The sequence below is a fragment of the Dendrobates tinctorius genome, unplaced genomic scaffold (assembly GCF_039654945.1).
Source record: "Dendrobates tinctorius isolate UK_male_01 unplaced genomic scaffold, ASM3965494v1 ptg000015l, whole genome shotgun sequence".
Classification (NCBI taxonomy): Eukaryota; Metazoa; Chordata; class Amphibia; order Anura; family Dendrobatidae; genus Dendrobates; species Dendrobates tinctorius.
In genome coordinates this window covers 41,171,442-41,189,090 of record NW_027361683.1, presented here as the reverse complement: position 1 = coordinate 41,189,090, position 17,649 = coordinate 41,171,442, and the positions used below count along the sequence as shown (strand labels likewise).

General features: G+C 48.3%; 1 protein-coding gene across 3 annotated transcripts in view; it reads left to right on the top strand.

The window, feature by feature from the left end:
* The window catches only part of SYTL1 (synaptotagmin like 1), a 308,605-nt gene that overhangs the window by 206,831 nt on the left and 84,125 nt on the right, over positions 1-17,649 (top strand). For 2 of the 3 annotated variants that reach the window (XM_073563993.1, XM_073563991.1), the window contains exons 5-6: positions 659-704; positions 9,921-9,966. In XM_073563993.1, the coding sequence (XP_073420094.1) occupies positions 659-704; positions 9,921-9,966 (92 nt within the window). The other variant, XR_012227512.1, reaches the window with a different exon arrangement.

The following is a 17,649-nucleotide window of genomic DNA, read 5'->3' as shown; positions in this document are numbered from 1 at the left end:
AACGATACGACCCGGTCAGGATCGCTGGTGCATCACTAAATGGTCGCTAGTGAGCGGCCAAACAGGCAGATCTCACCAGCGACGCAGCAGCGATCCAGCGATGCTCGGTGGTCGCTCTTACCTGTCACACGGCAGCGATGATGACGACTTCTGCCTGCGTCCATGCATCGCTAGTCAGCGCCAGCGGGACGCCAACGAGGAGAAAATGGCCCAGGACGTTCCAGCGCGATCAGCGATATCCAGCAGGGGGGGGGGGGGGCGGTCGAAGGTACGTGTCACATGTAGCGAGATCGCTAGCGATATCGCTGTTGCGTCACAAAATCGCTAGCGATCTCGCTATGTGTAAAGCCCCCTTTAGACACTACGTTTTTAATGCAACAAAAACACGCAGTGTCCATAACTCACGGAAAACTTATTTTGGATGCAAAACCTAAGTTGTTTCCTTATTATTCCCATTCTCTTTGAATCCACTCCTTTCTCTGAATAAAAAAGCCCCAAAAAACTGAATCTTTAATTCCAGTGATAGGTCAATCAGATTTTCTAAAGTCCTGTTCACTACTATGTGTCATAGGTTTGCTATGGTAAAAATCCTTCAGCCACCAAAGTGCAGCCTAATACATTTTCACACTGATTAGTTGTTTTGTTCTGTAATTTATAGGATTTCCAGTGTGCAACTAGAACAAGAATCCTCTGATGAAGGTCAGGTATGTGCAATGCAGAAGAGAGCTTTTTGCTGTAGGTTACGAGTTTGGAATTAAGCTAGATGACATAGTATAGTCTACTTCAGTAACTACATAATGAATGGGCTGAACTGCAACATGTCCCATGGACAAGTTTTCAGATGTTTGTAGGAAAACTTTCACAACTCCATTAAAATTGAGAGTAGGAGATGCCACTAGCATGACTATAATGCCATGACTGAAGACACTGCTGCAGTGTTTCTATCAAAGTTGTTTGCTGATATTACTTAAAAAATCCTTTTTTATATCGTATATGTAAAGTTCTACAACTTTCTATTTTCCTCTTCGCCACGACAGCACCCACTGAGAGAGGGGATCCGTCCCCGGAACAGGAAACCTACAGAGAGATAAATGGGGCGGTCCCCCTCGCTCCCTCAGTTTGGTTTCCTGTTCCTGGAAAGGAACCCGCAGAAGAGGATTCCTGGTCTGGTAGCCGCCTGCGTGCAGAATATGAGCAGCAGGGGCCCCAGGACCGGAGGCAGCGTCGGGTGGAGAGGTATATCCCCCCCCCTAGAGCTGGTAATGCAGGTGAGGCCGGAGGTGAGATTGGTGCCAAGGCTCACTGGGGAGGACGATGAAATACCCCCCCCCCCCCCGAGGGGGGCGCATTACAGGTAACAATAACCGGCCGGGCAATTTCAGTGGTGCCCCCGCCCCCCCCCCCAGCAAAGGGCTCGAGCGTTAGTGCTGGGCAGCGCTTCCGGGGGTCATACCTGTGGAGGGGAGAAGGACCCCGTGTGTTGGTGGCAGGGTGCAGATACCCGGGAGGCACAGCGGGACAGCCGCCGCATCAGTGCTCTGCTGTGAGCGAGCGCTTCCCCAGCAGAGGCAACCCGGAAGTGAAGAGAACTTCCGGGGTCAGACAGGAGGCAGAGATCGCGGGAGAACGCCCGCGCATGCGCAGAAGCGCAAAAAAAAAAAAAAGAGAGGAAGAGGAGCAGCTATAGCAGCGGCTATAAAAAGAAGCCACAAACGCAGCGGGGGTGCGCAGTCATGTCGTCCTTAGATGACCCAGCTTCGCTCCCGTTAGGTCAGCCAGTGCAATCCCCACATGGCAGTAGACAGAGTAGTGCTACAAGGAGAAGTAGTAGCACCAGGAAAAGTGGCTGCTCCAGGAAGGAATCTAGTGGACCTTCCAGGCAAGATGAGCCCTTGGAGAAAAAACGCAAAGAAAAGAAGTCGTCCCATGCCTCGCCTCAGCCTGGGTCGCGGACCCCGCAGCCGGTAGTTTACTGACGAAACTCACGGGTGAGTGTTTTGTGGTCAGAATATATAATTGATGGCCTTCTCTTTCTGGTCCATACCCCCTTTAGGCTAAAAGAACGGAGAAGGCGAAACATAGAGAGTGTGCCTTATGTTCTCAGCCCCTCCCAGACGGCCACCCTAAGAGATTATGCCAATCATGTATTGAGGAGGCCTTACAGGAGGAGTCTTCACGAAAGAAGGAGGATATCCGGGCAATTATAAGAGAGGAGCTACGGGCCTTAGGCGGTTCCAGCAGTTTGGGGGGTCACTCCTCCGCAAGAGAAATATGTTCGCCAAGAGGAGGAGCCTCGCTGGCGTCAAAATCGCCATCTGAAACCGGGGAACTAGATTCCGACAAATCCCAGGAATACCTTTCCTCAGAGGACGAGGACCAAACGTGTTTCCCCACGGACAGTGTCAGTAATTTAGTGAAGTCTGTCCGAAATACCATGGGGTTGCCAGAAAGTAAGGACCCCAAGACCCCACAGGACATAATGTTTGCAGGCATTTCCCGTAGAAAGGTCCGGGCTTTCCCAGTGGTACCAGCTGTTAAAGAGCTAGTTAAAAGGGAGTGGGAAAAACAAGGTCAAAGAACCTTCCTCCCCTTAACGTCAAAGCGTAAGTACCCCTTTGACGATGAGGAGTTAATAGCCTGGTCAAGAGCCCCCAAGGTGGATGCGGCAGTGGCCTCTACCTCTCGTAGATCCTCTCTGCCGGTAGAGGATTCGGGAACCTTGGCTGATTCTTTGGATCGGAAAACCGATACATTTCTTAAAAGATCTTGGGAGGCATGTACGGCAGCCTTTAAGCCCTCAATAGCAGCCACATGTACGGCAAGATCATTGTTGGTGTGGCTGAATGACTTAGAGGACAATATTAAGAATGGAGTAGCTAGGAATAGACTCCTTTCCTCTATGCCCCTCATTAAGGGAGCAGCGGCCTTCCTCTCCGACTCCTCCGCGGACTCTCTCCGGTTATCGGCTAGAGCGGCAGGACTGACCAATGCAGGCAGGCGGGCCTTATGGTTGAAGGGGTGGAAAGGAGACACACAAACAAAAACTAGACTGTGTGCTATACCCTGCCAGGGTAAGTACTTGTTTGGCACGGAACTGGATGAGATTTTGACAAAAGCGGGGGAGAGGAAGAAGGGTTTCCCTAACCCGTATTTTCCGTTCAACAGGAGGGCCTACAGGAAGCCGCCGTTTGGTAAAAAGAAGGACTTTAGACCCCAGGACCGCTGGGGAAATAAGGACCCCAAACAAAGGGGCAACCTATTCGGGAAGCGTCCCTTCAGGGAAGACAGATCCCGATAAAATTATTATACCGGTAGGTGGCAGGCTATTAAAATTTAGCCGCCAATGGGAGAAGGTGACATCAAATTCATGGGCCATGAATATCGTGTCATCAGGCCTGAAATTAGAATTTGTTCGGTATCCACCGAACTCCTTCCTATTGACTTCCATGAAGTCCCTGACACAGCAGGCAGCGCTGGAGATGGAGATTGCAGTACTGCTAACTAAACAGGTCCTAGTAGAGGTCCCAGACGACGAAATAGGGATGGGCTTTTATTCTCCTCTATTTTTAGTCCCAAAACCAGATGGCTCTTACAGGACTATAATAAATTTAAAGAAACTTAATACCTTCCTAAGACTGAGGTCGTTTAAAATGGAGTCGATTAAGTCTGCAATAAAGCTTTTGTTTCCCAGGTGTTATATGGCAGTCTTGGACCTAAAGGACACCTACTACCATCTCCCCATATATCGAGGGCACCAGAGGTTCCTGCGGGTAGCAGTCTGGTTCAAAGGTCGGATTCAGCATTTCCAGTTTGCGGCAATGCCATTCGGGCTATCCATGGCTCCTCGGGTATTTACAAAATTGATGCTGGAAGTAATGTCGTATGTAAGGCTGAATGACACCCTAGTTGTCCCTTACTTAGACGACCTACTCATAGTGGGGAATTCTGTTTCACAGTGTGAAGCGAGAATAGCTAGGATTATCTCATCCCTACAAACACTGGGTTGGCTAATTAACTGGGAGAAGTCCAGACTAGAGCCAGTGACCTGTCAGAGGTTTTTGGGCCTGCAAGTGGACTCCGTAACTGAGGAGTGCTTTCTGCCGAACGCCAAAGTAATGGCCATAATCGATAAGATACAGAATACTACAGGAAGACCCGTAATATCATTGAGACAGGGTATGTCCTTGCTGGGGTCTCTGATATCGTGCATTCCAGCGGTGCAATGGGCTCAGTTCCACTCCAGAGAACTGCAGTGGGCTATTCTGCAGGAGACAGATAGACTGCAGGGGCGGCTGGAAGGGAAGATGTCCCTATCGCCCGAGGTGGTTGAATCCCTAAAATGGTGGTTAAATCCTTCCAATCTATCGAAGGGAGTACAGTGGTGGGTGACTCCCTCCAAAATACTCACCACGGATGCCAGCCCCTTAGGTTGGGGAGCCCATCTAGAGGAGCACATGATACAAGGCTGGTGGCGTGAGGATGAAATAGAGGCCTCCTCTAATGTAAAGGAGCTAACAGCGATTTTTTATGCGATATCTCACTTTCTCCCACAGTTAAGGGGCACCCACGTAAAGATCCAGACAGACAATACCACCGCAGTGGCCTATATAAACCGGCAAGGAGGCACGCGGTCAATGCCACTGATGTCTATCGCGGGAAAGATCCTGGAAATGGCCGAGGTCCATCTTCTCTCCTTGTCAGCTCTCCATATAAGAGGAGTAGACAACTCCCGAGCAGACTATCTCAGTCGCCAGGCCCTATACCAGGGCGAGTGGGTCCTCAGCAGACACATCTTCGAAATGATAGCGTCAGAATGGGGCAGACCAGAGATAGACCTATTCGCAACCAGAGCTAACAGGCGCGTAAAAAGGTTTGCTTCACTCTACAGGTCAGACAACCCAGACATTCTAGATGCCCTCCAAGCACCCTGGGCATTCCAACTAGCCTATGCCTTCCCTCCAATGGTGCTACTACCAACAGTAGTCAGGAAAATAAGACAGGAGAGGGCGAGGGTCATCTTGATAGCCCCGTTTTGGCCAAAAAGACCGTGGTTTTCATGGCTGAGAGCCATGTCAGTAACCGACCCGTGGATCCTGCCGCTGCACCAGAATCTTCTCTCGCAGGGACCCTGCTACCATCCACAGGCCAAAGCCCTGCACCTAGCGGCCTGGAATTTGAAAGGGAGCTACTGAGGCAGAAGGGTTTCTCAAAGAACCTAATCAATACCCTGCTGCAAAGCAGGAAGGAGTCCACAACAAAAATATATGCTAAGGTGTGGAGGAAGTTCCTGGCCTTTCACCCAACAAAACTAGCCGGTGAAGTACCCATTACGGCCATTCTAGAGTTTCTACAAAAAGGCCGAGAATTGAGACTCTCAGTAAGCACTCTAAAGGTCCACGTATCAGCCCTAGGAGCCATGTTTAACTATAACGTGGCAGCAAATAGATGGGTGACTCAGTTTATCTCGGCTTGTCAACGAGCAGAACAGGTGCATATGCCTCGGCTACCAGCGTGGAACCTTACTCTAGTTTTGGATGCCTTCACTCAGGCACCGTTTGAGCCCATAAGCTCAGCATCAGTAAAGTGCCTCTCATTGAAAACGGCTATGCTAGTGGCCTTAGTATCGGCCAGGAGGGTGAGTGATCTTCACGCTCTATCAGTAGACCCACCGTTCCTGTTAATAACACGAGACAGTCTGATTTTAAAGACGGACCCGTCCTACCTGCCCAAACGGGCAACTAAAATTCATAGATCTCAAGAGATATGCCTACCTTCATTCTATGAGAACCTGTCAACACAGGACGAGGAGAAATATCACACCTTAGATGTGAAGAGAGCCGTGCTAGCCTATCTAGATAGGACCAGTCCCTGGAGGCAGAGTAGGTCTCTTTTTGTCTCCTTCCAGGGCAGCAGAAAGGGGTCTGCAGTTACATCAGGCACGATATCCAGATGGATTAGAGATGCGATCACAATGGCGTATCTGGCAAAAGGAGAAGACCCTCCACTGTGGATTAAGGCGCACTCCACTAGAGCCATATCATCCTCCTGGGCCGAGAGGGCGAACGTCCCAATTGAACAAATATGTAAGGCTGCAACCTGGTCTTCTCCATCTACCTTTTATAGTCACTATAGACTAGATTTGTCCTCTACCGAGGATCTAACTTTTGGTAGATCAGTCCTTAACACGGTGTGCCCGCCCAAGTGATTATCTCTGGAAATCTCTCAGTGGGTGCTGTCGTGGCGAAGAGGAAAAACCGGATTACTTACCGGTAATACTCTTTTGTAGAGTCCACGACAGCACCCGCTCACTTCCCTCCTGTAAGAATTTTTCACACATGGGTCTCTTTGGTGGTGGAGATTATGATTTAAGTTAGATATGTGATTAAACTTAGTAAGCTTAAAACTGCATAGGGGTAAGATAGATGAATCGCCCAAACAGTTTGACTAAAACATGTATGGCGGTTTCTCCGTTGTTCTCGGTAACACAAACTGAGGGAGCGAGGGGGACCGCCCCATTTATCTCTCTGTAGGTTTCCTGTTCCGAGGGCGGATCCCCTCTCTCAGTGGGTGCTGTCGTGGACTCTACAAAAGAGTATTACCGGTAAGTAATCCGTTTTTTTTGTTTTCCAGTTACTTACCATTTTTGCTGTGATTGTTTGCTGTCAGCGAATGAGAACACACATTCATAGGAAGCAAAACATGCTGCTCAGCCCTCAGCTTCAAATTCTATACAGTTGTATCTAGGCAATGCTCTGGGACAGGGGTCCTCAAACTACGGCCCATGGGCCACATGCGGCCCGCCGAGGACATTTATCCGGCCCGTCTCAAGGGGTCCCGAGCAGCTGTTCTTCCTACATCAGCTACACCGGCCCCTGGACCCGGCCGATATTGAACTTTACTACAGCTCAATGCTGGCGGGCCCTGTAATCGTGGGCGGAATGACGAGGCGGCGAGGAAATGCGATGCGCTGCCATTCTGGAAGATTTGCGGCCCTCCGTATGCAGCATGATGACGTCACGCCGCCTGTGCCAGAAGAAGAGTCGAGCAGGCTCCTCTTGAGAGCAGTGGGGGACATAGGTGAGTACTGGTATTTTTTTTTTTTTTTAACGCTGGGTCCAGTCTATCATGCCAATTGGGGACCTATGCTGCCTATTGGGGACATTTACCTGCCTATTGGGGACATTTACCTGCCTATTGGGGACATTTACCTGTCTATTGGGGGGACCTATGCTGCCTATTGGGGGCATTTACCTGCCTATTGGAGACCTATGCTGCCTATTGGGGGCATTTATCTGCCTATTGGGGATTTATGCTGCCTGTTGGGGACCTATGCTGCCTATTGGGGACATTTACCTGCCTATTGGGGACCTATGCTGCTTATTGGTGACATTTACCTGCCTATTGGCGATATTTACCTGCCTATTGGGGACCTTTGCTGCCTATTGGGGCCATTTACCTGTCTATTGGGGACATTTACCTGCCTTTTGGGGACCTATGCTGCCTATTGAGGACATTTACCTGCCTATTGGAGATCTATGCTGCCTATTGTGGGCATTTACCTGCCTATTGGAGACCTATGCTGCCTGTTTGGACATTAACCTGCCTATTGGGGACATTTACCTGCCTATTGGGGCCTATGCTGCCTATTGGGGACATTTACCTGCCTATTGGGGACTGTCGCACCACACCAGTCTGAGCCTGAGGTAAAAGTGGAGTTCCACAAATATGGGCACTGGTGAGGCTGAAATATGGACTGGTAAGGCTGCATTGATGGGCAGTGCAGTCTGTATGTCTCTGTGTGGGCAGTTTTATTGCTGGTATATTGTTTTTGTATATATATTTGTGGTGCCCCTGAGGTTCAGTCGCCACAGAGGTACTGCGCCTCCTCCTGAGGTGTGGTGCCCCACCATCCAGGTAAGGTGGAGACACCTGACCACACTCCAACACCTGCACCCCACACCACAAAGTAGTGTAGCAAAGCACCTTCGACGGCTTCCTGCTTGGAGTGTAGCATAGCACCCCTTGGTGGCTCCCTGCTTGGAACACGAAACGTGCTGGGAGGTGGGTGGAATTTATTTCACACAAAAGAGGGGGAAGAGTTGAGTCAGTCAGTCAGTCTTTCACTCAGTCAGTGAGTGAGGTAGAAGGACAGAGAGTGAGGAAGAGAAGATCCCCTGGAGAGGAATGGGAGAGGGAAGTGCTGCATCAGGCCACAGTGATCTGGGACTGCTTGCACAGGAAAGAGACCGAGAAAGGAAGCTTGATTCTCCATTGGGAAGAAGGATTAGCTTGGAACGTGAGGAGAATAAGAGATCAAGGACCAGGGTTAGAGGAGAACCTTTTCAAGTTCTAAGCGCAAGGCCGGGGTCCGGTCCCCGAGGTTGTATGGATACTAATGGTCCTGCAGCAGACACCGGAGGAATAGAAGTAGTGACCGCTTTATTCCCACACAAGACTTGGGGGCACAACAGCAACATATTAGTGAGCCGGGACTTAATAGCAAGGAGTCCCCGAAGCAGGCTACAGCTGTCTGCCATACAAGTAGAGTTCATAGGAACATCTGACAGGAGGAACTCCAGTGTAACTCAGTACTAGGAGTACTTCACTCAAAGGCGCTATAAGAGGAGACGTTCAAAAACGTTGGCGGAGTATTGGAAAGGAGTATTCCATCTGGCCTGGAGGTTGACTGAGTCCCTAACCCGGAGGACACTGCACGGAAGCGGGCACCTGTTTGTGCAACAGACTGTGAGTAAAGCTTTGGAACTACATGCCCTGGTGTCCTCCACTTATTCCTGCGCCAACCTGCCCAGCACTGCTGCATCCCTTGCGCCTGACACTACACCATCTAAGTGTCACTTCATCTACACTGCCCTGGGACTACAGCCCTGCCTGTGGAGGGCTATAACATCACTGCTGCACCACATCCTCTGTCCCAGAGGATCTGTCTGGAGCGTCGGCTTACATCTCTATTGCCGAATACCACAGGTGGCATCATGAATCGCTTATAAACTTTCACCACCATCAGCACACTGAAACATAACCCTTTTGTACTGGAGCCCCAGGGCCACGGACCGGGTCACTGCTGCCGTGACAACCCCCGTTGAGAAGATCAACAGGCCCGGTACCGAGTACCCCACAGCCCTGGTGAGTGAGGGTGCTCCATATTCATATTTTGTACATTGTGATATTGTATTTGTTCCTGTTTTTTTTTTTTTTTACTTCAAATTAAGCTATGTGCAACGTGCATAGGAATTTGTTCATATTTTTTTAAACTATATTCTGGACCTCCAATGGTCTGAGGGACACTGAACTTGGCCCCCTGTTTAAAAAGATTGAGGACCCCTGCTCTAGGAGCTAATGCAAAGGCTAAACAAAGAGCTATCAGCCAATTAGGGTCTCTGCACACGTGGCAAACTTGCTCCACAAATTTGTGGTATAATTCACTTGTGTTATATATGAATTTTGCGGTAGATTTTGTTGTAAAATTAGACAACAGCTTTTGCTTTTCAAGGTTGAAGTCTGCAATGAATTCCATAAATGAATTGGCATAAAAAACTGTATCTCATGTAAATTTATGTGCGGAAAATATCTGTAGTTTGTAGATGAAAAATTAGTTTAATCTCCTCTACTTTGCTGTTGCTGTATTCTGCTGCATATTTTACACTGAAAATACTTGATAATCCCTGAGCTAATATTCAGTAAGTACATTCACCCTGAGACTGCCTTTACATGTTGCAGCCACATTGTGGGGTTTTTTTGGCCACTATTGCAATAGAACAATAGAACTGCAACATTTTACTCCGATTTTCGAAAATCTCAACAAAATTATGCAGACTTTCTGCCCTTGCTGCAAAGTGGTTTCAGAGCCAACACAGCTTTACAGATGTAATGTCAGGATTTTCTTTTTATTTTATTTGAAGGAAGAAAACTCGACCTCTAAGGAGGAAGAGGACAGTGATACACCAGGTAAGTCATTTGAATTAAAAGAAAAAGAAAAAATACTAATGTACTTTGTATGAATGTGCTGCTACACAATTGTGCCTTTTTGTTACATATTCTTCTATTATGACTCCATGACTAAGCTGCAAGCGTAGGGCTCTGTGGGATACGATTTCTAGCCTGCTTGTTTTAAACCGTACTCACACCTAGTGATGCCCTCATAGAGTTTTAAGTCGACTATTGTAGGCATATATGAATATTCCAAAAGAAGGTTTTTTTCCAGCAGCTAAATACTTTTCAGAAACAGTACTGCATACACATGAGCTCCTAAGGCCTGTTTCACACTTACGTTTATCGTGTCAGTTGGCAGCCGCCAAAAAGGCGGAGAGCGGATCCGCGGCCGATGAAACCCCAACGGGAGCTACCGGACTGTTGGTGTGCCGGGATCCGCCGATATGGGAATGTTAAAGGAACCACGCTGAAAAAAATATATATAAATACCGCCGATGTAGCGGGATGCGGGAGCCGAGAGCGGGCATCTCCTGGGATCGGAGAGCAGGGAGGTCGCGGTAAAGAGAGAGAGAGATTTGCTCCAGCAGTCAGAACAGGATTTAGGGTTCATTCTCCAGCAAGTGGGAAAAATGCGGATCCGGCCACACACAAAACGTTGCATTGTCCGTCCAGTGATGTCAGCGGACGCCAAAATTTTGGCGGATCCGCAGAAATACGGATGCAATGAACGACCGTCAGTCAAAATCCGCCGTTAATGCAAGTCAATGGGAAAAAAACGGATCCGCCAAGAAAAATGGCGGATCCGTTTTTTAGGCAAAACGGCGGATTTTGACTGATGGTGACAAACGGATGTGTGAAACAGGCCTGAGATAGCTGATAGGCAATGAATGAGGAAGGAGGGAAAGGTTACTGACATCAGAGTTACATCAGAGAGTGAGAGAGACAGGGAGAGAGGAAGGACAAACTTCTAAAGAGTGCAAACCTTATTGCATAGCAACAAAACAGCAATATATAACAACACAATGATAATGCAATACTGTCTGCATGATTCCCAAATCTCTATATAGAACTGTTGATTAATAATTCAATTATGTTTGCATTAACTTTTAAATAATTTTACTGCTATTTGCAATCCACATTGTTACCTGAACATGTAAAATACTTAAATGGGGTTGTCCACTATTAGGACAATCCCTTCTCATTCCTCATGTTTGGCTCTTTAAGAGCCGTTCCAGTGGTGTCAGCAGTCCCATTCCTGGAGCTCACGTGTGGTTGTTGCATCATGCGAGCCCTACATCCAATCAACGCTGGCATTACTGTTACCACCTTCGGACATATTGAACATCAACAGGAAGCTAGGGCTGCATCTACGCTCTCAATTCCTCTTAATGTTCAATTTGTCTGAAGGCGGGGACAATGAAACCAGCTCTGATTGGGCTAGGGCTCACATGACATAACAGCTTCATGTGAACCAAGGGAACGCGAGTGCTGACAGCTCTGAAACGGCACAGGCACAGAAGGTGAGTATAATCGTTTTTATTTTAATGGGGTCGAACATGAGGAATGAGAAGGGGTTTTAATTATTTTGGTGAGCATGGAAAGTTATGAAACTTTGCAAATCACTTTATTAGTGAATTTGTCCTCATTCATGTATAGTTCTGCTCTCAGCTGCAATAATATCAGAAAGTACTCACTTGGAGTGCAGATAATGGCAGTGATAAAGTTGTGTTTATTAGAATAATCTTTTAGGCTATGTGCACACGGTGCGGATTCTGCTGCGGAACCGCAGCGTTTCTGGCCCTGCGGGTCCGCGCCAGTTTCTGCTGCGTTGTACAGTACCATTGTTTGCAATGGTAAGGCTGTGTGCACACGCTGCGGATTAGGTGCGGATTCATCCGCGCGGATTTTGTAAAATCCGCAGGTGAAACCGCAGGTCAAAAGACCTGCGGTTTTACCTGCGGATTGCTCTGCGGTTTTGCCCTGCGGTTTTCCATCTCCTCAAATAGAGGAGATGGCAAACCGCAGGAGAATCCGCAGAAAGAATTGACATGTCAATTCTTTCTGCGGATTGAAAACCGCAGATAATCCGCGCAGAAAATTCCGCACCGTCTGCATTGCGGTTTTTGATTCCCATAGGGAATCATGGTACTGTACACCGCAGCAAAAACTGCTGCGGGTCTGCAGCGGCCAAAACCGCTGCGGAACCGCAGCAAAATCCGCAGCGTGTGCACACAGCCTTAAACCAAAAACGCTGTGCACATGCTGCGGATTTTTCCGCGCGGACTTGCTGCGGGTTACAATCTGCAGCATGTCAATACTTTGTGGGGATTCCACTGCAGTTTCACACCTTATCCATTATGAGGTGTGAAACCGCAGGTAAACCGCAGGACTTTTAACCTGCAGATTTACCTGCGTTTTTTTACAAATCCGCACGGACAAATCCGCAGCTCTCAAAGTACGTGTGCACATAGCCTTAGAGCAGCTTATAGTCACTCAGTGAGGCACAGTAGCTGAGCTGACCTTTCACTGTCTGCATCTGTACACTAAATGAATATGTTCTAATATCAATGCAGCTAAAGGCAGCCAGATACACAGGGGAAAAGCAAGGGTTTATAAGTCACTTACATTCAGTTATTCTTAAAGTGAAGATAAATCCCATAGTAGAGTGATTTTCAAAGTTTCATAACTTTTCATGCTAGACAAAATCATAATAATATAATAATATTAATAAAATTTAGTTTCGCTTTAAGTACGTTTTGCAGAGAAAGTGAGTCTGTGATTGAAAACTTTACAATAGTAATCACGGACAGCACACGTATGGCGTCCCTCTGTTATACGTGTTTTTCACAGACACATACAGACTTGTATTGGCCCTTGACATTAGCGCTCACAGAAAAAAAACGGACAATGTTCCACAGACATGTGAATAGCACTATAGGTTCTAAAGGGTACATGTTGTATCCGTGATAAAAATGAATACCACAAGTACTGGATGTTTTTATTTGTATTAATATGTGTGGTGTGACTGTGTGGGCATCACAAAGTGTGAGGGCATCAGATACTGTTGGGGCTACTGTGAGAAGCCCTCATACAGTGTGGGGTTTATCTGGAGGATGCTCATATAGGGTGGGGTCATCATACAGTGTGGGAGTTACATTGTGGTCCCTCATAAACTGTGGGATCATCGTAAAATGTGGGGTCCATTATACAATATGGAGGCTATGGTGTGGGGCCATTATACGGTGTGAGGGCTACTGTGGGGACCTTCATATATTGTCAGGGCCATTATACATTATGGATGCTACTGTGGAAGCCTTTTTACAGTGTGAGAGCTACTGTGTGTGGCTTCCATGCAGTGTGGGCCCTCTTTCCGGGCCATTACACAGTGTAGGGGCCATTGTACTGTGTGAGGGCTACTGTGGGGAGTGGGGACCTTCATATATTGTCAGGGCCATTATACATTGTGGATGCTACTGTGGAAGCCTTTTAGTGTGAGAGCTACTGTGTGTGGCTTCCATGCAGTGTGGGCCTTCTTTCAGGGCCATTACACAGTGCAGGGGCCATTGTACTGTGTGAGGGCTACTGTGGAGTGGAGGTCATTATACTGTATTTTGTGGAGCAGTGGGGGCATCATACTGTGCATAGGGATCTGTGAACGCATCATACTGTGTATATGGCAGCTGTGGGCCTATTACACAGGTATAGGGGAGCTGTGAGTGTGGGTGCATCATACTGTGTATAGGGGAGCTGTACATGGGTAACTCAGGGGACATTATAAAATGTTACGGGGGCACTTTAGAAGAATTATTGCTATTGGGGAACTCAGCATTTTCCTTGTCAAAGGTGCACACAAGGCATTATTTCTTTCTAGTAGGTAAAATGAAGACACTGTTTTCTAGGGCACATTAACAGGACAATAATATTTTTTATGGGGTAATTTTACCTTCTAGAGGGCACAAAGGAGACATTTTACTTTGTAAGAGACACAATAATGGGCATTATTATGTGGGGCGCTAAGAGGACCAGCATTTTTATGCCACACAGCAGATGCACTAATAGAGAAAATCCGTCAGCAGGAGGCTGACAGCATGCTGTCATGTTGGTCTGGGCCAGACGGAAGAGATGGGAAAAGTGAACAATTCCATCAGAAACAACATCAGCTGTAAGTCACGATCTGTAACTGCACTGTAATCTCTTATGTTCTGCAGGACTGGTATCTACCACTATATGGTCATCATGTGGCACTAATGTTGGTGTTGGTCTTTGTACAGAGATTATTTTCAGTTACAGAACAGTCATCCACTGAGGATCCTCTATACCCACAATTAGAGTGCTCCATTGTATTTGTAAACATGGTTACCTGGCTAGGGGCCCAGTCAGATGTTTCATCCACCTTCAACTGAACCCCTAGCTACTCTTCTGTTGACGACCTATCCTATGGATCGGCCATCAATGTAAGTCTCTGTCGACCTCTTAAAATACAGAGGCACGTAGAGTATAAAAGTAGGCAATGCTCTGCTGACTGAATAACTTCAGAGTTCCAAAACTCTTTTTACCATAAACTGACCCTGTCATCAGCAAATTACAGAATAATCTGAATGCACGCTCCTGCAGGCAAATAAATGATGATAATAATGTGTAAAAAATAGTTTACACTGGTGCTATCCACCTAGGACGGATAAGATGGGGATCTCAGATGCAGCTTGTGGCAGAACAGGTTCTGTGTAGGTTCTTGTTAATGAACTCTGCTATCAAATATAAATATAAAAGGTCACCACGCTATACTGAGGTTAAAAAATGTGAACAGTTCACAGTAAACCGAAAAAGTAATTATTGTTGACTTGTACTTACTTGTGCTATTGTTGCTGTTATAGTATGCTTGTGAGACCAACAGGTATTGGGTGTTGTCAGCTGATGTTTAGTGATGCTGATAAAACAATAGTAGTAGGCCTGTAAAAATAATACACTTATATGTGGATGGTCTGAATGTGTACAGGCACTATAGCAGCTAGTTTATCCACTTGTGTAGGTGTCCAGTTTGCTCATAAACCGATACGAGGTAGAGCTGGTATGGCTGATATAGGAAGCCGGGGTTATTAGTCCGGTGAGATGTTGCGGTGGGCACTACTAATATGCGATCGGCAGGAATCCTATTTGTCAGCTGCTAAAGATGATGATACAGAAGTATGTGCGTGTATTATGCACTAAACTTAGTGTGACAAGTCAGCTTCAGCTGAGTCGACTTTTTCTTTCGAGTGGACCCTCTGGGTTGTGGCACCCACCCACCGAGGGCGAGCTGACCTTGTGAGGAACCACCCCCTATACAGGCAGGTTCCGGGCATCCGGCAGGCAAACCATGGTTCAGGCAAGGAGGCACGACAGTGTTCAAGACATGGTGCATGTTAGGGAACACACCAGAGTCCAAGGCAAAGTTAAAGGCAGGGTGCGTGCTAGGGGCACACCAGGGTCCAGGGCAAGGTGCAAGGCAGGGTGCATGTGTAGGGGACACACCAAGGTACAAAGTTCAAAGTACAAGACACGGTGCGTGTGTAGGGAACACGCCAGGGTTCAGAGTCCAAGGTCCTGGGCGCGCTAAAGAAACCGCCAGGATTTAAGGTCCTGAGCGTGCTAGAGGCACGCCAGGGGCACGGTACAAAGAATGGTCCTGGCCGTGCTAGGAGGCATGCCAGGGTACATGGTTAGCGGCAGGTCCCACACGTGCTAGAGGACACGTTGGCCTTTGAAGTTCAGGACAGATGTCCTGTGCATGCAGAGGGGCACGCCAGGGTCAGGGTTCAAGACAAAGAGCAGAGCACAGAGCAAGGTACAAGCAAGACAAAGTTTCAAGACAGGTCATGGAACTCAGAACACGACAGAGAGACAAGGTTTAGGACAGAGCAAGGATAGCAAAAGACTTGTGCAAGAGTAGCACGAAAACGCACAGTGCGTGAAACAGCGTGAATGCAAGGGAGCACGGAAAACACGACTGGGGCACCGTCAGGCAGGCATGACTAGTGGCGGCACGGCTGAGGCACAGACAGGCGGAAACCACAATAGCACTGGACGGCGAGCACGGCTGAGGCACAGACAGGCGGGCATAACTAGAGCGGCACGGCTGAGGTACAACAGGCGGGCACGGGTGTCATGATCCATGCTGGATCATGACAGATAAAATGAACTAGTAACCTTGTTTTTTTCCTTAAGCTGTGGTGCTAAAAGATAGTTTTGCCCCTGGTGGCCATTAGGGTCATTGCACTGTGGTGGTTTCAGTTCTAGTTTTGCCCCCCGGTGGCCATTAGGGTCATTGCACTGTGGTGATTTCAGTTCTAGTTTTGCCCCCGGTGGCCGTTAGGGTCATTGCACTGTGGTTTCTGTAGTTTAGTGCATGTGATTATAAAGCAGGTATGATTGCTCTGGCTCTGCTATAAAAGAGTGTCAGGTGTTGCAATCACTGTTGGTGATAGTGGTCATTTCCAACCATCCTTGGTGGAGAAAGGAGCTAGAGAGAGTTCCTTGCAGCACAGTCAGAGTTCTGGTGTGGAAGGAGTCAGAGGGGATTTCCTTGCAGCTCTGACAGAGCTTGGTGGCAGCTATTCAGGAGGAAAGCTGCATTCTAGTGGTGGACTCTGTTGCTGGGAGTAAGAGCAACAGAGCAAAGCTAAGTGGTGTTTCCCTGTTTGTATTTTTCCCTGGTGTGTATTAGTACAGCGGTGGGGCCAGTGCCTGCATCACCCAGCTCCCTAGCAAGGGATAGGTGTAGGGTGTGCTAGGGTGACAGGCATCCTGATCGGCGCCTGGTGCGGAACTGGCCTAGGGATCATTAGGAGTGTGAGGGACACTGACTCAGGGGAGTGCAGGAGGTCTCCACGTCCCCGTTCCCTATCGCAGGGCCCACCGTTGTAACTGTTCTCCCTTCCCCCGTGTCTTGTTGTTTTAGTTACCGGCCTGCGGGTCGTGTCACACAGGACGGGTCCACGTGACAACGGGTCGACCAGGTGCGTGCAAGAGGGCTAGGCAAAGGTACAGGACAGAGACCCATGTGAGACGGCACGGCAAAGCCTGGTACGAGAGGTACAAGAACGCACGAAAAACGGAGACGGGGCACATAGAGAGCGGAACGTAGGCAGTAGCACAGAGCCGGGTACAAGAGAAGAGAAGTGAAGCGTATGCTAGAGCCCAGAGCTGGGTCAGGGACAGAATAGGGCTAGCAGCAGAGCGTAGGCCAAAGCCCAGAGCCGGGTCAAGGAAGAACCTTGAGACTAGCCATGGAATGTGCTAGAGTGCACCATAGGACAGAGTCTAGCAGCGGAGCTTAGGCCGAAGCCCAGAGCCTTGAGACTAGACAGGAAACATAGGACGTACTACAAGTCAAAGCATAGCAAGACAAGACATGGCACAAAAGACAACACAAGACATGGCACAAGACAAGAGGCAGAATACAAGCACAGAGCGTGTGCAGAGAAGCACTACAGGTCAGAGTGCAGGGGCACAGAATACAGAGAGCAACCGAGCAGACCAAGCAGCCATGCAGGGAAGCAACACGATACTCAGGCCCCGACCGTAGGAAGGGGCGGTCTGATATAGGGCATTAGCATCTGCACTTCCGGGTCACGACCAGGGGAGGACTTCCGGTTCATCCTCCAGAATCATAGAGAGGATCACATAGTCGAGTCCTCCAAGACCATAGAGAGGACCATA